General features: G+C 47.7%; 2 protein-coding genes across 5 annotated transcripts in view; both read right to left on the reverse strand.

The window, feature by feature from the left end:
* Nucleotides 1-578: 578 nt before the first annotated feature.
* On the reverse strand, nt 579-18960 carry KLHDC2 (kelch domain containing 2). 4 transcript variants are annotated; one of them, XM_068149145.1, is made up of 14 exons: nt 18920-18960; nt 16247-16414; nt 15100-15179; nt 14002-14119; nt 11911-12026; nt 9025-9106; nt 8853-8936; nt 5031-5111; nt 4895-4953; nt 3905-4014; nt 3298-3370; nt 2932-3019; nt 2428-2480; nt 579-1610 (listed from the first exon to the last, which is right to left on the reverse strand). In XM_068149145.1, exons 2-14 carry the CDS (start codon nt 16400-16402, stop codon nt 1487-1489), a joined length of 1224 nt encoding a protein of 407 aa, XP_068005246.1. In that variant the 5' UTR covers nt 16403-16414; nt 18920-18960; the 3' UTR covers nt 579-1486. The 4 variants fall into 4 exon arrangements, with proteins under 4 accessions (XP_068005246.1, XP_068005245.1, XP_068005248.1 ...); XM_068149144.1 differs by having other exon boundaries at nt 18860-18941; XM_068149146.1 differs by lacking the exon at nt 579-1610 and having other exon boundaries at nt 2478-2567; nt 18860-18941.
* Nucleotides 18961-19711: 751 nt separating this feature from the next.
* The window catches only part of KLHDC1 (kelch domain containing 1), a 29306-nt gene continuing 25266 nt past the window's right edge, over nt 19712-23751 (reverse strand). Inside the window, exons 11-13 of the mRNA XM_068149148.1 lie at nt 22781-22865; nt 21979-22031; nt 19712-20677 (exon numbers count right to left, since the gene is read on the reverse strand). Of these exons, the coding sequence (XP_068005249.1) occupies nt 20503-20677; nt 21979-22031; nt 22781-22865 (313 nt within the window). The 3' untranslated portion in view covers nt 19712-20502. The remainder of the gene's footprint in view (nt 20678-21978; nt 22032-22780; nt 22866-23751) is intronic.

A 23751-nucleotide genomic window follows, 5' to 3' on the forward strand; every position in this document is an offset into this window, starting at 1 on the left:
TCTGCCACAGCAGAACTCAGTGGTGGTGGTTGCTCCTTATCCCTGCTGCTTCCCTCTGCAGGAGCCTGGAGTTTCTAGCAGGCGTGGGACAGTGTCAGTGCAAAGTACTTGAGAAAAGGGAGTTTTATTCCTTACCCAAATGTGCCCTTGGCTGCCAGGAGAGAGGAGGTGTAGCCCCAGCTCTTAGTTCTCCAGAGCATCTGCTCCCACCAGCGTAGCCAAGCTGGGCCATGCAGTTATTGCTCCTGTGGAGATGAGGAGAAGGCTGCCCAGAGAGTTGTGGAATCTTCTCTGGAGGGATTCCAAACCCACCTGGACACTGTGATCCTGGATAAGCTGCTGTGGCTGCCCCTGCTTTAGCAGGGGGGTTGGACTAAATGATCTCCAGAGGGCCCTTCCAATCTCCATCATGCTGGGATTCTAGGATTTTGTGAAGAACCTGAGGCTAGAGGGTCAGAACAAACCCCCTGTGCTGTGTTGGCACCCCCCTGAGATGTGAAACCACAACCTTTATGGTCTGCATCACCCAAGCCACAGCTGAAGCTCCTCCAAATCAGTGCAGGCACCACAGGAATGAGTTTGTTTTAGAAGTCAAAGGTTTTAATTTGTTGGGTTTTTTTGAGGAGAACTTGGACATGATTTTACCCCTTCTCCCACAGCAGCAGAGCCTGGTCCTTGTCACCCGTGTCACCTGCTGGCAGGAGGTGACCTATTCCATGGTCACTTCCAGTGTAACTCCACCATGCTGGAGTCCTTCAGGCTGTTCCATCTGTAGGCAAGCTCCACAGGTCAATGACATAGCTGGTAAGAGGCTCAAGCAGGTTCAGTCCCACTTCTCAGGGCAGAATATCTGCTACCTAAGGTTCACAACTGAAGTTCCACAACATCAATGAGTTCCAAAACAACAAACTACAAACAAAGGAGGGAGCAGCAGTGCTCCACCAGCTGAACGTTTACCACAGTTCATCAACGCTGACAATGTTACAAGTTCCAAAATCCCATTGCTCTGACTTTAAAGCAGGTTTCCTAAAGCTGTAGACTACACCAGGACTCCTCACCTGGCTTGGCCATCTTCAGCCTACACTAAAGCCACACTCAACAGTCAGGGCATGCCCCAGCATCTCCTGCATGACCACTGAAGTCCTCGGGTTCTTTAAGAAGGACTCCATAGTGAGTGTTTTCCCGCCACCCACCCCATCTTCTCACTTGGGGCTGCCCTTCTTCAAGGGGGACAAGCCCAGAACTAGATTTTAGTTTCAGCAGAGGCTGTCTCTCCCACCTGCATTAAATACATTTATTGCAAACATCTTTACACAAAAATAGGTTCTCTCTAGGCCATTCACATGCAACTGAAAGGCAAGAAGCACCTACCTACGAGGATACGGATAGTTAACCTAGACAACTTTAACGTTTGCCACGCTTGGTCAAGTGATGACATCATCTGGGAGCTGCTCCTCCATGCACAGCTCAGGGATGGCCCCAGGGCTCAGGAGCCTGAGGTGTTGTTGCTTCCAAACCGCTGATTGACGCTGTGCAGCAAGTGCTTGGGGAGGCAGTTCCAGGAACTGGCCAACATCTCCTTGAAGCAGATGACTGCTTCCAGGCACAGCCTTGGGGAGAGGGAAGACATAACTGGAGTTAGGAGGACCATGGGCTGCAAGGGAAGGGTTCTGCACAGCTTGTCAGTGAGGGATCGGTCTCAGCAGCAGTGCCAAGTGTGTGCTTCTGACCTGGGCCCAGCAATTCTGCCCCTCCGCTCTGCTCTTGTGAGACCCCACCTGGAGTACTGTGTCTAGATCTGAAGCCCCCGATACAAGGAATTCTATCTGTTAGAGAGGGTCAGAGGAGACCACAAAGATGATCAGAGGACTAGAGCACCTCTGCTGTGCAGACAGGCTGAGGGAGTTGTGGCTGTTCAGCCTGGAGAAGAAAAGGCTCCAGGAAGGCCTTTTAGTACCTGAAGGGGGCTACAAGAGAGCTGGAGAGGGACTATTTCTACGGGCCTGTAGTGACAGGACAAGGGATAATGGTTTGAAACTAGAACAGGGTAGATTTAGAGTGGCCATTAAGAAGTTCTTGACTATGAGGGTGGTGAAAAACTGGAACAGGTTGCCCAGCTAAGTTGTGGATGCCTCATCCCTGGAAGTATTTCAAGACCAGGGTGGATGAGGCTTTAAGCAACCTGGTCTAATGTGAGGTGTCCCTGTCTCGGGGATTTCAACTGGATGATCTTTAAGGTCCCTTCCAAATCAAGCCATTCTGTGAGGAAAGAATGTTTTGAAGTAGTTTAGGGACATGAATAGGTCTGGGGGTGACCCTGCACTGTCTTGGATGAAGACAACAGTTTCAGGTTGAAGTCTTTAATGCTTGGACTTGATCTCAGGTGGTCTCTTAAAACCTAAGCAATTCTGACTGCTGCTTTCTTACCTTACGAGAGATCTTGGTTGTAGAGAAAAGATGAGGATTTCATTACTGTGAGCCTGAGGGTGAAGAGAGAGAGGAAAGCAGCGGGGTCACATGGTTCCACCTTGGTACACCAAACCACCCCGGGCTCACACAAACAGACCCTGGAAATGGTATGGGACTGGTGAGGAAAAGCTGATGGTGAGAACTGAACTCCACCTAAATCACCCAGGCTACAGACAGAAATGTCCACCAAATCCTACAAGAGGGGAAGTTATGGGCACAGTGGGGCCTCCAGGTGAATCAAAACCCAGATCTGGTGCCACTTTCAACATCTGCCTGGACATGTTCCTGTGTGACCTGCCCTAGGTGATCCTGCTCTGCAGTGGGGTGGAACTTGATGATCTTCGGAGGTGCCTTCCAACCCCTGCCAGTCTGTAATGGGCTCACACTTGTTGGAGTGCGAAGGTGCCAACAAGGACTTGGGCTGCCAAAGAAGTGTGGGGGAAAGCTCAAAAATCAACTTACAGCTTTAGAATGGGCAAGCAAGTTGTTGGCACAGCCTCCAAAAACAATGACCTCTCCCTCTTCACTTGCACATGCTGTGTGCCACAACCTAGAATCAGAAGCAAAATCAAGCTCAAATTTTGAAGTTAATGAGAGGAAATTTTGCCCTTCATGAGGGTAAACTGAGGTGAGGTGGCCTGGTTGGAGCAGAAGCTGCAAGCAGATGGTTACAGCCATCCTCCAGAAGCAGCGTGGCTTCTAGAGGATGGTTGCAACTATCTGCTTGCACAAACCTTATTTCACAAGCCAAAACATCACCCTCATCATCCTCACCAGCAGCAAGAGCAAGGCCAAAAAGGTGCAGACAACATTTCCAGGTGGACCCACCTTGGTTTTTCAGCATAATTGTGCTCAAACTGTATCCACTCGTTCTTGCTGATGCAATAAATCCAAGCGTCACCTGAAAAGGAGCAAAAAGACAAACCCAACCCCAACTTCTGTTGGCTCTCCCATGTTTATGGCACCAAACATGGGCTTCAGCCCATTTTTTGGTCTTAAATCAACCCTTTTTGGAAAAACCTTACAGAATATTTGGGCTACAAGTTTGAGTAATGGTTTATGGGAGTGAAGGCAGAAGGGGAAGATGGAGAACTGTGAAGGTCCACATGCAGTTTGCATCAGATCAATTTTTAGAGCAGATTCATTGCTATAAATAGTACTGTCTGAACACAACTGGTAGCCCCTGCTCTGTGGAATTGGCTGTTGACCATAAAGAGATGGATCAGAAGTTGCAGGGATGGCATTTGGCAAAAATTCTAAGGTGCTCAGACATTAATTCAAGCTTCTGTGCTCCACTGTTCAAGGACACAAAGCCAACACCAAGAACCCAAAACCGAAACCATCAAGAGCCTAAAACCCAACACGGAGAAACCAAACCCAAACCACCAAGAACCCAAAAGCCAACAGAAGGCACAATCCTTTTGGGGTGACTTACTTAATGGCTGCTTGTCAGTGGTGAATCCTCCAAAGAGAAAGAGGTGATCTGAGGAGATTGGTGTTAAAGAATGCCACGAGCGGCCAACTGGGCAGATGCCTTGTGTGATTCTACATTTCAAGAGAAGAACCACAAATACGCACATGCTACAATAACATCACAGAATCACAGACTGCTAGGGTTGGAAGGGACCTCTGAAGATCCAGTCCAACCCCCCCTACTAAAGCAGGGTCACCCACAGCAGCTTGCCCAGGATCACACTATCCAGGCTGGTTTGGAATCTCTCCAGATGAGACTCCACAGCCTCTCTGGGCAGTCTGCTCCAGGCCTCCAGCACCTTCATACCAAACAAGTTTCTCCCCCTGTTCAGATGTAACCTCCTGGGTTTAAGGTGTGTGTCCTCTGCCCGTTGTCCTGTCAGTGGGCACCACTGAAAATAGTCTGGCCACATTGTCTTGTCCCCCACCATTTAGCTCTTGCTGAGCATTGAGAAGATCCCTTCTTGGTCTTCTCCAGTGCTGCTCTTTTTTGCTCTACTTCCTTGTCAGTTATTTGAAGGTTGCAGCTTCACACTGTGCTCAGCTCATGACCCAACAGCCAGTTTAATTTCTTTAGACACAGAAAAAGAGTTTTGTTTGTATCAATACTTTAAAAAGCCTGACAGCAAGAGCCAACAACTGGTGAGGAGGCTCAGTTCTACCTGAGTTTTCTTCCTGGAGTAGACCAAGGTTCATGAGAATTATTAGAAGTGAATCACAGAATGGTTTGGGTTGGAAAGGACTTTAAAGATCATCTAGTTCCAACCTCCCTGCCCTGGGTAGGGACACCTTCAACTGGACCAGGGTGCTCAAGGCTCTGTTCAACCTGGCCTTGTGTTGACTATTCAGTTTGTAACATCAGAAGTGACTTTGGAAACATCTTACTGTATAAAGTCAAAGTGTCACCTTGACATTGCATTGCACACTAAAGAACTCAAGGTTTAGAACCTACATTTCATTCCACTCCCAGGTATCCAGATTCAGGTAGTAGAGATCGTTCATCCTGGACTCCTACAAGAAAGCAGAAGATGGTTGAGATGCTCTGCTGACGTTTCAGTGACATGTGGTCAAACTGGGCTGGGCCTTACTCTGTATCTGCCACCGAACACGTAGCCTCTGTTCCCAACAGTGGCACAGGCGTGAGCTGCTCGTGGGGATGGAGTTTTACCCTGGGAACAGAAAATGTGAGATAAGAAGGTAAGTTCAGTGGAGACACGAAAGAAAACCTGCAGCAGATTAAGAGGAGCTGACCGAAGATGCCCACCACACAGAGAAAACTGTGTCTATGGCCACACCAGGCACCCTGAGTGGTGTGGGGTGACAGGACACATGATGAGCAGGTGGGTGCTCTCGGCCATGTGAGTGTCAGGAAGAGTCCTCCCATACGTGGAGGTGATTTGGGGTGGGCTGAGCTGCAATTGGCCTTGAGAACCAGCCACAGCTGTCTTGGAGGGACAAGAGAAGTGGTGAAACCAAATGGTGGTGATGGGCATGGTAGTGATGCCCACCAAAGCTTGGACCAAGAACAAGGAGCATAGAAGTAGAAGTGGTGTTCATAACCAGGCTGGATGGGGACTTGAGCAACCTAACCTGCTCTAGGAGGTGTCCCTGCCCATCGCAGGGGGGTTGGAACTAGATGATCTTTAAGGTCCCTTCCAGCTCAAACCAGCCTGTGGTTCTGTGGGGTGGGAGCTGGGCTTCTCTCAGGCCTCCTAGGAGAGTTCTCAGTGTCCTGCTAAAGGCAAGCAAGCCCTCAGTTCCACCCATCAGTCACCAGAGAGTAAAGGCTGAACTAAAGTCAGACTTAAGGCCATCAAGGAACAGAGTGTGAAAAAACATCTATTAAATTGTTCTATCTACAGAAACTTCTCTTTTTTTTCCCACAGATCCATAGATTCATAGAATGGTTTGGGTCCAACATCTCTACCATAGGCAGGGACACTTTCCACTAGACCAAGTTAGTCAAGGCTTCATCCAACCTGGCCTTGAACACCCCCAGGGAGGGGGCATCCATTTTTGATGGATGGAAGATCAGAAAACTCATTACAAATTGGGTTAGTTGGTTTTGATTTACCACCCCCCCTTTTTAAGTGTCAAGGTATCTGGCAGGGGGGTTGGACTAGATCTCCAGATGAACCTCCACCACCCCGTGATTTTGTGACATAAATTCTGCTTTTAGAGATTTACAGACTCACAGGTGGCGTTGGGTTGGACGGGACCCTCAAAGGTCATCTTGTCCAACCCCCCTGCATGGACAACTAGATCAGGCTGCCCAGGGCACACCACATCTGATCTTGAATGTCTCCAGGGATGGAGCCTCAACCTCATCCCCAGGCAGCCTGTCCCAGTATTTTGCCACTCTCATTGTAAAGAACTTCCTCCTAATGTCCAAAGTGCTTATGCTAGAAGGTCCTTCAGGTCACAGAAGACTTGGGACTGTAAATAAGATAATAAATTTTTAGACACTGTTTTTCTTGAGTTATTTTTTGAGGTCTGTATGCAGCAAGACAAAGCAATTCTTTGGCAAGCTCAATAAGGAGTTACAGATCTCCAATTTCATTTCCTCCAATTCTCAGGCAATCTTACTGCACTTCTGTTCCTCAGCACTTCTGGGACATTTCAGATAGCGTCTACTTGTAAGGAGAGAGTGCTTTGTTCTGTTTTGACAATCCTGCACCCAAGAGAAATGTACCAAGCCATCACTTTACAGTAAGGATGACAGGAAACCAAGTATTTTGTATTCCTGAGCTCCCCAGGAGCACAATGTCACTGAAGGATGAAAGCATGTAAGTCAATGGGAACAAAAGGTGAGGAGAGAAAGACAGATCCAAACAGAATCATAGAATTGTTTTGGAAGGAAGAGAATTTAAGATCACAGCCAACCATTAACCCAGCACTCCCAAGTCCACCACTAAACCATGTCCCTCAGCACCACAGCTACACAGCTCTGAAATCCCTCCAGGGATGAGGACTCCATCACTGCCCTGGGCAGCCTGTTTTAAGGCATTGACAATCCTTTTGGAGAAGAAATTTTTCGTAATGTCCAACCTAAACCTCCTGTGGTGAAACTTGAGGCTGTTTCCTCTTGTCCTGTAACTTCCTATTTGGAAGAAGAGACCAACCCCCACCTGGCTTCAGCCTCCTTTCAGATAGTTGTGGAGAGAAGGTCTCCCCTCAGCCTCCTCCAGACTAAACATCCCCAGTTCCCTCAGCTGCTCCTCACCAGCCCTGTTCTCCAGACCCTTCACCAGCTTCATTGCCCTTCTCTAGACCTTGATGTCCTTCTTGGAGTGAGGAGGCTAGAACTGAAAAACCCCAAAATAAAAGGCAAGTTTCCTGGTTTTGGTGGGAGGGAAATCCTTGGTAAAAGAGTGGTTTGAATGAAGTTTAAGTGGCCTCAAGAATGCTCCTGACTAGGCTGCAGGTCCTTTGTATTTTGAGGGGATGTTTCTGAACCAGTTCTACCAAGAGTATCTCAAAGGTAAGGCCCCAAATACAAGCTAATGATACCTCAAGGATTCCATCTATAGGAGAGAAAACAGTCCCACTTCCCTGGCAAGAGAGCAAGGTACAGGGAATTGAAACAGAGAATTGAATAGAGTCCTGGTCACACGGTCCTGGCCAGGTTTCCTCCCCTAGCTGGATCAGACAGACTAAGTAAAGACCCTGTTGTATCTTCCTGCTCCACAGGCTTGCCGTAGCCCAGCTATGCAGGAGGTTGAGGGTGGAAGAGAATTATCTCAGGAAGGGCAGGGACTTCTGGCTCTCCTCTTGGGAGCATCTGCTTTCTCAGTGTTCCTGGCTTCCAGAGAACAGGACTCCACAATGCTCTGGCACAGGTGACAGCTCACGTGGCCAGGAGTGTCTGCCAGAACAGCAGAAACAGCAGTGCTGCAGACATGGTGCTTCCCACCAGCCATGGCCTGTGATTCATCATCCAGCAAAGCACCACTGAGAGCAGCTCAGCTCCACACAGCCAGCTGGGGAGTCCTGCAGGGCATTTCTCACCTCCTCCTGCTAGCTACTACTAGGTCCTGCAGAGAGATCTTCCACCTTTTCTAACTCCTAGCATTTAGGGATGGGTTTGGATCCCAAAGAAGGCAAGGTCACAGAGCACACGACAGTTAAAGGCTGGTAACATGAAGAAGGCTGCAAGGCGAAGCAAAGAAGAAGAGTAACCTATTGTGGCTGAGTTTCTGTGCTGCTGGCTTGCAAACAGTTAACCAGAGAGACAAGAGGCTAGAGAAGGATCCTCCTCACGAGATACAACAGGTTAAGAGCTTCACACTGCACATTGTAGTGCAGTAACAGAGGGTGCCAAAGTATTGCACCAAGCTGCCCAGAGAGGTTGTGGAGTCTGCTCCTCTGCAGTGATTCCAAACCCAGCTGGACATTTTGGACAACCTGCTGTGGGTGACCCTGCTTCAGCATGGGGGTTGGACTGGGTGATTTCCAGAGGTCCCTTCCAACCCTCACCAGTCTGTGATTCTGTTGATCAAGTACACAGCCAGGCACAAAGCCCATCTGCAGCCCATAGCTGCTTGGACAGGCTACTGCTAACCCTGCAAAGCCACATGAGGAGGCCATTTTATCATCATCCTCTTCTAACTTGACACAAATTAAAGCAGCGAGGTCAGACTCAGTAGAGTCATGATTATTTTCAGAGGATGCTACAAGAGAACAGGCTGCCCAGGGAGGTGGTGGAGTCACTGTCCCTGGAGGTGTTCAATAAATGTGTAGACATGGCACTTTGGGACAAGGTTTAATGGCCATGGTGGTCTCAGGTTGAAGGTTGGACTCAATGATCTTAAAGAACTCTTCCAACTCAAACAATTCTATGATTCCAAGAGACAGAGCACACAGTGCACACCTCTCTTAAGAGCTGCAATTTTAACTGACAGAGGACCTACCGTAGTTATAGGCTGGCTCCAAGTAAAAGTTTCAGTGTCCAGAACATGCACGTGGTCATTCCACCCTCTAGGAAGACCTGAATTCTTTAAAAGCATGAAATAAGCCATAAGTTTCAATAAGCACTCATCAAATAATAAACTTTAAATAGAAATGGCTTCAAGGTGGACTTACCCAAAACGAGGTTTCGTCAAACTCAAAAGTCCCGCGTTGCTTCCCTTCAGGAAAATAACCATAGCCACCAAAAAATATTAGCCTGAAACACAGAACAGTGCACAAAAGTTGAGGAGAAAGGCTAGCATGGAATCACAGAACCATGTAGGTTGGAAAAGACCTTTAAGATGATCAAGTCCAACCGTTAACTTTTCACATCTGTTGCTACAAACCGAAGTTGTGCAAAGGCTGTACTCAAACAGGACACAAGAAAAGCAGGGAAGCTCCTTCAGCTCCCAGTAAGCCTACAATGCAAGGTTGCCAGGTGTGGGGCCCCGTTTCTTGCCTAATCAACCCTACCCTCCCACACTAAATCCTTCTGCAGCTGCTTCCCAGGCCTCAGGCTTCCAAGCTTTGCTCTGATTCCAACTGTGTCAAGCTACCAGCTTGCTGCCAGTCAACCTTCCCTACCTGTGCTCCCACACAGCAGCTACAGGGATTTTATTCCTGCGGTTTCCCACCTCTGCCCTTTCCAAGCCCTCTTCCCACATCGCCTGAGCCCAAAACATTCACTGACATTCCTGTAAGAAGTGAAAGAATTACAGCTTGGGCATGGTCAGTGTGGAGGAGGAGGCCAGGGGACATTACATGCAGCAGATCCTCTACCAATGAAGCCGCCCAAGAAGTCTTCAGTTGTGGGGAAGCCATCTTCTTGCTCAATTTGGTTTTGAGGGCTGAAGAACTGTGACCATGAGCAGTCACTCAAATGGTTTTACTGTGCTTTTGAGGGTTTAAAACCCTGATTTAAATGTAACTTAGATTTTATGCTTGGGTTTCAGCACATGCTAGAAACCCGTGGCATGGCTTGAACAAAAATTCTTCCTGCATTATGAAAGAATCACAACCAAGCTACACCAAACTGAACACCCACAGCTCCAGCCTTGCATGCCTGATCTGATCACATCACCTACTGCAACCACAAGCTTTCTCCACAGCAAGGACCTGAAAACCATCACCACAGGCAGGTGGCACTGAATCAGACTGGTTTGGGGTTGGACCTTAAAGATACTGAATTCCAGCCTCCATTTCCTATCTTTCTTGAGCCTCTGCCACAAACCACATAGTAATAATCCCAACAGTGAGCTTTCTCTCCATGTAATGGACACACCAGAAAATGCCTGTGCTGTCCAGGTAAGGTTTTGTAGGTAGTAGCTGAAATCCCTACCCTGACGTGACAGTAAGAACCTGTAACTCTTGCCAGTTGTGGCCAAAGAAGAATCAGAGGCCCCTGATTGTCACCTCAAATTCACACCAAACCTTCCCAGCCCCTGGCAACATGTACTCCAGCAGCACTGCTCACACCTGGCCCATAGCTTGTGGGGAGAGCCTTGCTCTGCAGGGATCAGCCTTTCCAGCTTCTCCTGCAAGGGGACAATCCTGACTGTGTGAGCTGTCATCATGTTGAAGTTCTGTTCTCTGGAAGCCAGGAAACCTCTGAGAAACCAATCTGGGGTAGATAATCCACGAGGAGCAAGGGGAAACTATTTGCTGTGAGGGTGCTGGAACCCTGGAGCAGGCTGCTGCCCAGAGATTGTGGAGTCTCCTTCTCTGGAGAGATTGCAAACCCAACTGAACAAGATCCTGTGCAACCTGGTCTTTCCTCAGTCTATCCTGCAGTGCCAGAAGGCTGGATTGATCTCATGGCACCACTCCCTGCTCAGGGAGCTAGCGCTACACTAACCAAATGGAGGAGGAGGGTGCAAGGCAAGTGCAATGTTTTGCATGTCAGCTCATCTGGCTTCAACACCTTCTCCTTGTCTTCCTAATTTTTTCCAGCATTTGCAGTGCCAAAAAGCCTTCTGGCATCTCTGGGACACTATCCCAACATGTTCAATCAGGTAAGATCAACAGGAGATAACACAGTCCTGAATTAACCATGTGCATCGCTGAACAAGCCAGATGCATGGCTTCCTGCTCTCCAGCTATCAAAGAAACAGATATCCCACCTGCAGTGCTGGGTCCAGAGGAGGCCACAAAGATGATCAGAGGGCTGGAACCCCTCTGCTATGGGGACAGGCTGAGGGAGTTGTGTCTGTTCAACCTGGAGAAGAGAAGGCTCCATGGTGGAGCCTTAGAGCAGCTCAAGAGCAGCCTTCCAGTATTAGAAGGGGGCTACAGGAGAGGGACATTATACAAAGGCATGGACAAGGGTTTGTAAGAAGTTTGATTGAGATTAGACACTAGAACAAAATTCTTCCCCATGAGAGTGATGAGGCAATGGAACAGGGTGCCCTGTTCTCAGCAAAGAAGTTGGGGAGGCTCCGAGGCTGTAAGTGTTCAAAGCCAGATGGGATGGGGCCTTGAGCAACCTGGTCTAGTGCAAGGTGTCCCTGCCCATGGCATGGAGTTGGAACTAGATGATCTTTATGGTCCCTTCCAAGCCAAACCACTCTGTGATACTATGAAAGGCATGAGATGTGACCAGAAGACTGCATTTGGAGAATCACAGAATGGTTTGGGTTAGAAGGGACCTTAAAGATCATCTAGTTCCAACCCCACTTCTAATCCTCCACAGGGTTGTTCTGGGAAGAATAAATTTCCCATGCAGCTGGGAAAGTTTGCCTGTGACAAGCCCACATTTCGGACTGTGACTCACACAGGCACGTTGCAGCTCACAGACACCCAAGTGGGGAGCGAGGGTTTTCCACCTAATCACAAGTTAAAGGATGGAGCAGTTTTAAAAGGTGAGCCAAGGAAGAAATCCAGCCCTCCCTGCAGCACATCCGCAGGCAGAGTCCTCCCACAGCTCTTGTTCAAAGAAGACACAAGAAGGATAAGGCTAAGAGGCAACAGAAGCAGAGACACACACAAGGGCAGGCAGTGCTGACTTGGGTGCTGCAGCCTTACTTGTTTTTGTAAACCCAGACACCAAGCTTGTCCTTTGATGAGGGGGGGACCCCCTGACACTCTACTCTGACCCACTGCAGCACTTTGTCCGTGGATCTGGAATTCAACATGTAGAACTGTAGAGGAAAAAAAAGAGGTTTGGTTGGTTTGGTTTTTTTAGCCACACAGCTTCAAGCTTTTAAAAAAATTAAAATACTAACTTCTAGTGAGTATGTATTGGTAGAGACAAAACTAGATGTTCCTTCACTAGAATCACAGAATGGTTTGGGTTGGAAGGTACCCTGAGGATCATCTAGCTCCAACCCCCCTGCCTAAAGGAGGGGCACCCACAGCAGCTTGCCCAGGATCACAATGTCCAGGTGGCTTTGGAATCTCTCTACAGAACGAGACTCCACAACCTCTCTGAGCAGCCTGCTCTAGGGCTCCAGCACCCTCACACCAAACAAGTTTCTCCTCCTTGTCAGTGGGCATCACTGAAGAGTCCAGCCCCATTGTCTTGTCCCCACCCTGATGCTGATCAGCACTGAGAAGATCTCTTCTTAGTCTTCTCCAGTGCTGCTCTTTTTTGCTCTAATTCCTTTACAGTTATTTGAAGGATGCAGCCTCACATTGTGCTCAGCTCATAACCCAGCAGCCAGTTTAATTTCTTTAGACACAGAGTTTTGTTTGTAACAATACTTTGAAAAGCCTGACAGCAAGAGTCAGCAACTAGTGAGGAGGCTCAGATCTACCCAAGTAGAACTGTCTGCATGGGCAGTGACACCTTCCACTAGACCAGGTTGCTCAAGGCCTCATTCAGCCTGGCCTTGAACACCTACAGGGAGGGGGCATCCACAATCTCCCTGGGCAACCTGTTCCAGTGTCTCACCACCCCCACTGTAAACAATTTCTCCCTAATATCCAGTCTACATCCTAGCTGCAGAGCAATGACATTTGGAACAAAATCTTTTTGCAAAATCTGTTATCTGTTTTGCAGATTCAAGCCTCAAAATACCTTTTTTTGCACAGCTCTGGGCATTTGACACACCCACTGAAGGTGGGTACAAAGTAGCAGTTGTCTTACCACAAAGAAAACCTTGTTAAAAATCAATGGGGTTTTATAGTATCATCCCTTCTCTGCATGTTCCTGCATTTTACATGGGGAGAAATTGCTGACACACATCTGTAAACTAACAGCAAACGTCAGAATAGCACAGCAGGAAGGAAGCAAGTCACAATTTATCAGCTCAGATTGTTCCAGGGCTCTTTGCAAGCATCACATCAAAGCTGCTTTCAGTTTAGCTTTAAGAGCGAAGGCAAAACTAATTCAAACCACACTTCAGGAACATCAGAAAGTATTATCAGAGGCTCCAGAGAATGAAAAACATTCCAAACAGCTACAGAGCAGTTTCATGTCACCTCCTGGTGCTATTTCAGCAGCTCTGGAAATCCCCATCTTTCAATGGGAGTCAATTCAAACGCACCAACCAGTGCAACGTGATTTATAGGGTGAACTGCATAACAACGGCAACCACCCAGATCTTGGGTCAGGGCGTTTCTTCCGTGGTGCAAAGCCATGACCATGTGAAATGATGCAGAGCTGAGGGCTGATCTGTGTTACAAAAGTCTTGCTATCAGACCTGTTGCACAGAAATGAATGCACTCAACAGGCAAAAGTCAGCCAGCTCATCACCCGCGTGGAAAAATAACCCTCCGAGCACTAAGTGCTGTGTTTTGTTAGTCAAAACCTCTTAGGCAAGCACAAAAAGTGCACAGCTCCAGTTAGTTCATGTCTGGGGAAACCACTGACACGATGAAAAAGCTATTCATTGGCTTCCAAGAACTAGAGGTGCAGCCAGGAGATGAAAACGCTGTGCAGCAGAAGCTGTGAAGGACACGATGACTGGACATGACACCTTCAGCGTCCCCTGTTATTAAAGCTCTGAAGCAAAGTCCAAGCAGCCCAGTCATTCCCAAGGAAATGTTTCCATGATTGGTGAAGATCACATGTTTCTGGCTTTGGATGGACATTAGTTCACTGACAAGGTGAACCACTCTGAAAAAAAGCTAAGGAGGAGAAAATGAGGAGGGGGTTGTCTTTGAATTACCAACCTTGTTTGTATTGCCACGTGCATGATGTCCCCCAAAGAGGTAGACTACTCTGTCCACACACACAGCACAGCTTCCAGACATGGAAGGTGGAACATCTCCCTCTGTTTTACTCTTCTTCCTAGAAGCACAGTTGAAAGATTTTTATGCCTGATAAGGATTTTACCTGGAGTGGACTTGTATACCACCACCCTTTTGAAACTGTACTGGGTCACTGCGGGCCATTCCAAGTTGTTGAGCTCTTCACATCCTCACAGGCTGAACAATTTACAACACACAGCCAGTATGAGGGAGGTGTGGGGGGATTTCATTAATGAGGCAATTTAATTAATACATGTTTTGTGGGGGAGGAATGCTGCCTGCCCAGTTCCAGTGCTAGTGCAGTACGTGATTTATGCGTTCAAAACCCCCAGAGAGATCCACAGGCAAAAAACGATGTGCTCATCTAAACTGGAGGTTCCTCTTCCGCTACTGGATTTTGCATGCTGTAGACATCATAACCACAAAGATGAACTTCCAGGCCATGTCCAGGGCCCTGCCTGACCGCCACGAGGGCTGGAAGCACAGATGCAATCACAAAGTGCTGAGGGGATTTGGCTTCACAGCAAGGCCCCAGACAGCACCAGAAGCAGATTCCACTTTTCTCTCTCGCTGTCAGGCCTGAAGGTTTCATGCTTCCAGGCTCCCACTGATCTAAGATGACTTGAGTTTCTGAGACCATCTCTCTGGCCACATCAACGTTTACAGCTAACCCCTTAAAGAGATGCCCTCACTGATGTACCACCACAATCAAAATACAATTTCCAGGCGCTATTTCCTGCACAAACACTTCCCAGTGTTGATAACACACTCCTGTCTGAGCTGCCTCTCCTACTTCACCCCCTGCAGAACATTTTTGTTGTTGAAAAAAAACCCAGAAAAACTGGCAAATATTTTGCACATTTATTCTGCAGTTTGATAGGTGGTGACAAGGAGATCAGGGAATTCTCTCACTGTCCAAAACCCCTCAGCAAGCTTTCTAGACCAATTTAAGTATTTTTCTGGGTGCTCCCCTACCCACCCACTGCCAAACACAACAATTAAGTTAATTGTTTACTGTACCATCTTCCAGTTTCCATGTTGTAGATCCATATTTCATCCCTAGGCAGGTAGAAGTCATAAAATCCCCTCACTTGGGCATTCTGCAGAAGTCAGAAAAGAGAAAGCAACACAAGAAGGATGCTTGGTGTGTTGAGTTACTCCTGGGAATGTTTATGCCCCCTCAGTGATCTACTCACAGGACAGCAACAAGAGCAGTGCTTGCCACACTCCTGTACTTCTCACCTGCTTGGAGAGCAGGTATGAGCCTATTCTAGCTTCTGCTGGAGACCAGACAACCTCCCAGCAGAGGCAGGTTGGGGTAAATGGAAGTTAAACCACAATGTCACAGCCCAGGCTGGGTTACCAGGGTGCAGGTCAGGCATTGGAACAGGCTGCCCAGGGAAGCAGTGGAGTCACCATCCTTGGAGGTGTTCCAAGAAACGTGTGGACACGGAAGTCTGGGACATGGTTTAATGGCCATGGTGGTCTTAGGTTGACAGCTGGACTCAATCTTAGATGCCTTTTGCAACCAAAACAATTCTATGATAAATGAGTCAAAAGGTCCTTTTCAGTTCCTCTGCCCCCTGCATGACACCACCAGAACACCACACCAAAGCTGCCCCTGGAAATACCAGCTTACTCATCGAGTTCACTGACAATTCATCTCAATTGCTGTCAAAACTGTGAAATGACTTGCAGCCCCTGCACGCCCCAGGGTGACAAACCACAACCAACCAACCTGCCACAATTAACACACAGCATTGAGATGTGCTGATAATGCTGCCAATAACAGCACTTTTTTGCATGGTGTGCAGTTCAGCCTGGTCTAGAAGGTCTCTGTCCACGTCAGGGGGGTTGCAACTAGATGATCTTGAAGGTCCCTTCCAACCCAAATCATTCTATGAAATCAGACAGGATTTTCTCCTCTCCCAGCAGACACACTGAGCTGACAAACACCATGCAGCACCCCACCAAAGCTACCTGTTTGCCGAGATCTGCCTTTTAACACAACTCACTCTGACATTTCAAAACTCATGTATGTCGGATTCTAATCTGTTAACTGGAGCTCTTCTGTTCCAGGGGAGGGATAATTCTCAGAGTCACTCCCAAACTAATGGGACCTAATTAGCAGCACCACGGGTGGCAGAAGGTTTACTTCACAGCCTACCTTATAGCCTCCCCAGACATACATGCAGCGGCCATCAGTGACTGCCACGTGCCCACTGCGCTCAGCAGGGCTGTCATTCTCCAGCTGCTCAAAGCTCTCCTCAGCTGGAGCTGGGAGCTCTTCATCTGCCTGCAGGTCTTCGTTCTCGTCAGCCATTTCGACACAGCACTACGTGCACAGAATAACAGAGTAGGAAGCTCTGAAAACCACCACAGGAAAAAAAAAACCACAGAGAAGCTATACATTGTTTCTTTCACAGTGATGGAAATGGTGTTCCCTAGGACTCAGTACTGGGACCAGCTCTCTTTTGTATCTTTACCAATGATCTGAGTGAGGGGACTGAGGAACCCTCGGTAAGTTTGCAGATGACACTAAACTGGGAGGGAGTGTTGATCTGCTTGAGGGTAGGGAGGCTCTACAGAGGGACCTGGACAGGCTGGATCAATGGGCTGAGGTTCATCACGGCCAAGTGCTGGGTCCTGCACTTGGGTCACAACAACCCCATGAACACTCCAGGCATGGGGCAGAATGGCTGGAAAGTGCCTGGTGGAAAAGGACCTGAGGGTGTTGGTTGACAGCTGGCTAAAGATGAGCTGGTGTGTAGCCAGACGGCCAAGAATGCCACCAGCATCCTGGCCTAGATCAGCAGTAGTGTGGCCAGCAGGATCAGGGATGTGATCGTCGCCCTACTCTGGGCACTGGTGAGGCCACACCTCTGAAACTGGGACACCGAGGTGCTAGAGTGAGTCCAGAGAAACAAAGCTGGTGAAGGGTCTGGAGAACAGGTCTGGTGAGGAGCAGCTGAGGGACCTGGGGTTGTTTAGTCTGGAGAAAAGGAGGCTGAGGGTAGACCTTCTGGCTCTCTCTAACTCCTTGAAAGGAGGTAGGAGACAGGTAGGGGTTGGTCTCTTCTCCCTGGTAACAAGCCACAGGACGTGAAGTTGCACCAGGGGAGGTTTAGGTTGGATATTAGAACAAACTTCTTCATTGAAAGGGTTCTCAAATACTGGAACAGTCTCCCCAGTGAGGTGGGTGAATCACCATCCCTGAAGGTGTTTGAAAGATGCAAAGATGTGGTGCTGAGGGCCAGGGTTTAGCACCACACTTGGTTGGACTTGATGATCTTAAAGGTCTTTTCCAAACAAAATGATTCTATGAACCATTCTATGATGTTTCCATGGTAGAATCTATCCCATCAGTCAAGACAGTTTCATAGAGGAATTCCTCAGCTGTATGTAATTTTTCATCATTTCTGTTCCAAACTGAAGACAAGGTCTCTATTTTTGTTTTTAAATCACACTCATCTGTAAATACATTAACTGGTGACCAAAAAAACAACCAACCAACCCACAGGGTAATAAATTTGACATCTTTGCTTACAATATGGCCTTCACAAAAGTGAGAAGTCTTGCAGCTTTTCAAGCAAAGCTCCTTTTGGGCTAACTAAGCCAGGTGTCCCAAACACAAACCTTCCCACAGCTACAAAATGCAGGACGTGTTACCTACGCTGAAACAAAACCCCACGAAGCATAGACATCCCAATGGCCTGAAAGGTCTTTTCCAGAAGGACGAACCCCAGAGTGTCCTGAAAAGACCACAGCTATGTGCATCCTGCCTACAGCTCCCGAGCAGCTCAGGGGTAAGAACAGCCTCCACACAAGAGCCTTTGGTATAAGTGAAGCCCGGGAGCCATGCTGTCACTGGTAATTCAAAGCCACAGCTATGGGAGGAATCAAACCAGGAAGGGACACTGAGGTCAGCCCTGCCAGGCAATTCTGGAAATTGGCTGAAATGGAGCAGGGGGACCCCTGAGAAAAACTGAGTCACCTTCCACTTATCAGTTACTCCCCAGTCCTTGTCTGTTTTTAGGTTTCCTCCAGCTGAAGCTGTCACCACACCAAGAGCTTCAGACACAGATCAAAGGGTGAGGGAGGCTGCACAGTCCAGGAGATGGTTCTGTGCAGCCAGAAGGGCTGCAAGGAGGTGATCAGAGCCTGCACGCACAGCGAACCCTCCACACCTACACCACCGCTGACAGGATTCTCTTTACCGTGAATTTCTCCAGCGGTGGAGGCACTACACCACCTCCGGTACCTTATTGTTGAGCTTTATGCTTTAAGTTAGACAGCTTTTACCCACACCCCAGTGAAATCCGCCTGCTTCGAGCTGAACAGACTTTTACTGACCTCTCCTCAGTGACCACCACTCTTCAATTAGCTTTTTTTCACGTTTTTGTTTGTAAACAAACTAAGACACTCTGGGCAACTTGTATCCCCCTTCAGCAGTTTCACAGTCCTGTAGCGAAACGTCTCTCCTAAGTCCCTGCCAATTCCCAGCCCTCTATGCTTCGACACATCTCGCTGCTCACAGACAGAAATTATCTCCTCACGACACATTTTCCCTGTCGCGACATACCCCTAACAGCAATGCGCCATCACTCGCCAACCGCCCTAACGAGGCCTCGACCCTCCTCGCTCTCTGTCAAGGGCCGCTCCCCCCTCTCTCCCCCAGCCTCCTCCTCACCGTCCACTCCTAGCCCCGGCCCTCCCCCTTTCCGCCTCAGCCGATCGTCCCCGCTCCAGAGCCCCCGAGCCGCCGTCCCCCGGGCCCTACCGCGCTGGTGGTAGTGGTCTGCGGTCCCGGTGTCACCGCTGCCGCCCCCCTGCCCCTCACCTCAGCGGGCCGCGCTCCGTCAACATCCGCTGCGGGCAGCAGCTTCCGGCAGCGCCGCGCAGGCGCCGCCCGGCCCCCGCGGGAGCGGAGGGGCTCTCAGAGGGTGCGGGTTGAGGGGGCAGCGGCGATACCCTCTCCACTTGCTAACAGGAGTCACCTCAGCGCAGGACCTGAGCCACCGCGGGTCACTTGCAGTGACTCAGGGCTGTGACAGGTAGAGCCAGTGTGGAATGGACGGTGACCTGTCCCGTCCAGTCATAGAGCCATTAGGGGCGGTGAAGATCAACCCTCAACCCAGCACCACAGTCGTCCACTAAACCGTATCTTGAAATGCCCTTGGGAGAAGAAACTAACACCCACCACGCACCCCCAACCTCCTTTCAGGGAGTCGTAGCGAGCCAGATGGTCTCCCCTCAGCCTCCTTCAGTCAGGGAGCTGCTCCTCACAAGGCCTGTTCTCTAGATCCTTCACCACCTTTGTTGCCTGAGTACATGGGCCCATCACTGACCTGGTCCTGCTGGGCACTCTCTTGCTGTTCCACCTCTCCAGAAAGCTCTGGGACAAACACAGATGAGGGGTGTTTCATTGTCAAGAGAAATGGGTGTTGTTATCTCAGGGATGACAACCTAAGCATTTAGTATTACGTCTGCTTTTTTGTTTTTTTAAGACAAAATTACAGCTCTGCTACACTACCCAGTCCCCAAATGGCCCTGGCACCAAAAATAGCCCTTCCCCAAGTAAGTAATATTGCAGTTTGGAGGGGAAAAAAAAAAAAACAAGACAAAATAGGTCTTGATTGAACCCTCTATAAAATTTTAATGACTGTGCTCCTAGATATTTGAAACAGGAAAATAGCAAGTACTACATATGCTCCTCTTAAACAATAAATAAGCATTATTTTTTTTAACCAAGAAATATAAACTTTACACATCCAAAATACAATATACAACCCATTTCAAAAAAGGGCTTCTTGCTGACAAACGTGGCAAAACCATTTTCTGAACTGCTCAGAAGTTTTCTTATACAAACAGCAGCACTGCTCACTGCAGCTTCTTCTCCCAGTTCCACGGTTACTGTACTGGTTTTTCCTACTTCTGGATGGCCAGATGATGGAGTCTGGTGGAATCAGATAGATTCAGTAGTGGTTAGTAGGTTGCTACCTTTCCCAAGGCTGTGAATCCTCCAAAGATAGTGCGTTGAACTAATTCTGTCTTTGTGGAAAGGCTGATGTGCTAAGGCTGGAGCAAGATTTTTGACTTATGCCATTGTTTTTATCCCACTGGAAAACATTTTGAACCATCTTTGTCACCTTCAAAAAATAATGAAGTTGTATGGACTGCCTCATTAAGACCACAACTGCAGAAATTAACTATATATATATATATACAAAATTTGATCAGTTTTCTATACTGCAGAAAACAAGGAGGCTTCCATAAAGAGGATTTCTTTGTTCTCAAACCTGACTTTAGAAACTGAGCTTAACATAGAGTTGTTCTGTAGCATTAGTAAAAGTTCACTAGCAAAAGACCCTGCTGCACACTGTAGATAAGCCCAAGTGTTCAGCTTTGGCTGACTGATGTCCTTCATGTGGTGTTCAGTTGGTTTTGTCTTTCAGTTTCAGCTTTTTTCTCCTGCCTGTGGCTGACTGCAGCCCAGAAAGTGATTTTTTTCAGCACTTGCTGCAGAAGTTTTGATGGCAAGCAGGGTATCTGATTCTTGAGGAGAGTTGCGTTCTTACCGATGCAGTCAAGACACAGCCTGAAGAAGGGGGAAAAAAATTAAATAAATGGTCTACAAACTAAAGAAAAAGTGACATCTGCTAGAACTGGCTGAGGGACAGAGCTCAGAGGGTTGTGATCAGTGGGGCAGCCTAGTCAGAGGCTCTTGGTGTCATCCTGTTCTGTATCTTCAAAGACTTGAAGACATAGAATGGACCCTCTGCAAGTCTGGTTATGGCACAAAACAGGGAGTGGCTGACACCCCCTTAGGCTGTGCTGCCATTCAGTGAGACCTGGACAAGCTGCAGAGCTGGGCAGAGGGACCTCACGAAGTTGAACAAGGACAAGTGTAGGGTCCCACACGTGGGGATGAAAAACCCCTGCACCAGTAACAGGGGAGGGGTGGGCTGCTGGAAAGCAGCTCTGTGGAGAAGGACCTGGGAGTGCTGTTGGACAAATTCACCATGAGCCAGAAACATGCTCTTGTGATGAAGGCAGCAAATGGTGTCCTGAGTTCCATTGAGAAGAGTCAAGCCAAGCAGGTCAAGCCAGCAGGTTGAGCAAGGTTCTCTCCTGCCCCTTTACTCTGCCCTGGTGAGGCCACACCTGAAGTATTATGTCCAGTTCTGGGCTCCCCAGTTCAAGAGACAGGAACAACTAGAGAGAGTGCAGTGGAAGATCCGAAGATGAGAGGCCTGGAGCACCTCCGTGAGAAGAAAAGGATGAGAGACATGGGTATGCTGAGCCTGAAGAAGAGCAGCCTGAAAGGGGATTTGAGCAACGCTCAACAAGAGCTAAAGGACTTGCAGGGGGCAAGAGGGTGGGGCCAGACTCTTTCCAGTGGTGCCCAGTGACAGGACAAGGGGCAACAGTCACAAAATGGAAGCCAGAAGGTTCCATCTGAACAGGAGGAGAAAATTCTCTCCTGTGAGGGTGCTGGAGCCCTGGAGCAGGCTGCCCAGAGAGGTTGTGGAGTCTCCTTCTCTGGAGAGATTCCAAAGCCACCTGGACGTTGTGATCCTGGGCAAGCTGCTGTGGGTGTCCCTGCTTTAGCAGAGGGGTTGGACTGGATGATCTCCAGGGGTCTCTTCCAAGCCCCAAGAGTCAGTGCTTCTTTGAAGGGCTTGTGATGTTCACTACATATGTTGTGCTTGCATGTGCAGAAGGGAATTTTCCACAGCACCAACATATAAACTGCTCTGGATCGCCACACATTACATGTTTCAAGTATTTACTGAGAAGATAACTGTATTTCACCTGCTTATATAGAATGTGGTTAATACCCACATGTAAAAGCACACATAATTTACACTTGACTTTGTGCCAGTAACCTCAACTCACCTGAGGAGTGAATAAGGTTGAGTCTGAAATATCAACAAGTCACTGCAGTGACCCTGAACAACAGGAAAAAAAAAGAACAGTTAAAAGTAACAAACAGCTGATCTCAGCAAAATTGCTACTGTCTGGAATTACTACTATGTTAATTCCTAACTGTTACCAAAACTGTGACATTTACAATGAAGGTGGTGATACACTATCCCAGGCTGCTCAGAGTTGGTGGATGCCATACTGCTGGAACCATTCCAAGTCATCTGGGGCTCTGAGCAACCTGCTCTAGTTGCAGATGTCCCTGCTGACTGCAGGGGGAAGTTGGACTAGGTGACCTTCAAAGGGTGCTTGTAACTCAACTAGTTTTGTGGTTCTCTGATTCTATACAGTTGTCAATAATTGAGACCCAATGAGGAAACAGATTAATTTCTGGAGATGATTGTTACATAGGTTAATTACACTTAGGAACTATTCTAGGTTAAATGTCCCTCCCAGCACAAAACATTCTTCTCCAGGTCAATCATTCTGTAATTTATTACAACACACATCATTTAAAACTGGTAACACCTAAGTAGTTATTTATAAAGAATGTCAGTAACAATTTCCTTTTTATAAGCTTATATAATTTATAAGCATACACACACATATGTAAAGGAATACACATATTCCTATTTGTAATGGCAGGAAAAACCCTCCTAAAACTCTAAGAACAAGTAGGGTCACATCTGTCCCCCCATGTGAATCAATGAACCCGGTAATATTAACTTCATATAAATTTTAATTGCTATAAAATTTCATTATTCAGTTTACTGACTGTGTCCATGAAATGCAGGTCATCTTTGCTTCCACCAAACACCATCACTTCTCCTTCTTTTCCAAGGCAGGCTGTGTGCCACAATCTAGAAATAAAGTGATAGACAATTAGTGAACAAGCAGCAACCAGCAGTTGTGTGTTAGCAGCAAAACACATCTCAAAATCCCTGGTTTTGAAGGGTTTCAGATAAGCAGTAAGTTTACTGGCATGTTAACCTCTTCACCTCACACATACTCTCCTCCATTCTTCATATTCAAGTTTCTTTTCAAGACTTTTTTTGCTTTAAGGAACTAAGTTAATGGAAATGGAATAAGAAAATGGAAAGGTCATTTCTCTAATCCTGGTTGGAACGACCTTTAAGATCAAGTCCAACTGTGCTTTAACAATACCAAGTCAGGTGCTGAACCACATCCCTCAGCACCATATTTCTGTCTTTTAAACATCTCCAGGGTATTAGGCACAGAGCCTTGAAGTCTTGCTGGCCTCACTACTTACCCAGAAGAGTTTTATAGTTTGAGGTGCCACTTTACACATTGCTCTGTGGCTTACAGAAATGACAAAGATGCTTTATCGGCTTTGCGTCCCATGTTCTTGGGGAAGAATGGAGAACTGAGTGAGGCAATTACAAGATATATTTGCACAGAGTATGTTTGGACTTAGGATCTCTGAGCATCTCGGTTTTGTCAAATATCACTGAAATAGGTCAACTGATTCAAAATGCATCTAAGAAGTAGCCCTGCATGCACAGAGCACTGCAATGTAACCTTTCTTAGGAAACCAAGACAAAGACATAATTTCAGAAGGCTTCAAAGGTAGAAAATAGAGCCTTAAAATAGGATGTGACTCACTTCTTCGGCAATATAAAAGGGGAGAGCAATGTGACATCCACCTCATGAGAATTTCACTGAATGGTTACACAGAGTCATTTAGGTTGGAAAAGACCTTTAAGACCATCAAGTCCAACCACTGTA

Source organism: Melanerpes formicivorus, unplaced genomic scaffold, assembly GCF_026170545.1.
Source record: "Melanerpes formicivorus ecotype bairdi unplaced genomic scaffold, bMelFor1.0.p_v2 SCAF_17, whole genome shotgun sequence".
In the NCBI taxonomy this organism is placed as follows: domain Eukaryota; kingdom Metazoa; phylum Chordata; class Aves; order Piciformes; family Picidae; genus Melanerpes; species Melanerpes formicivorus.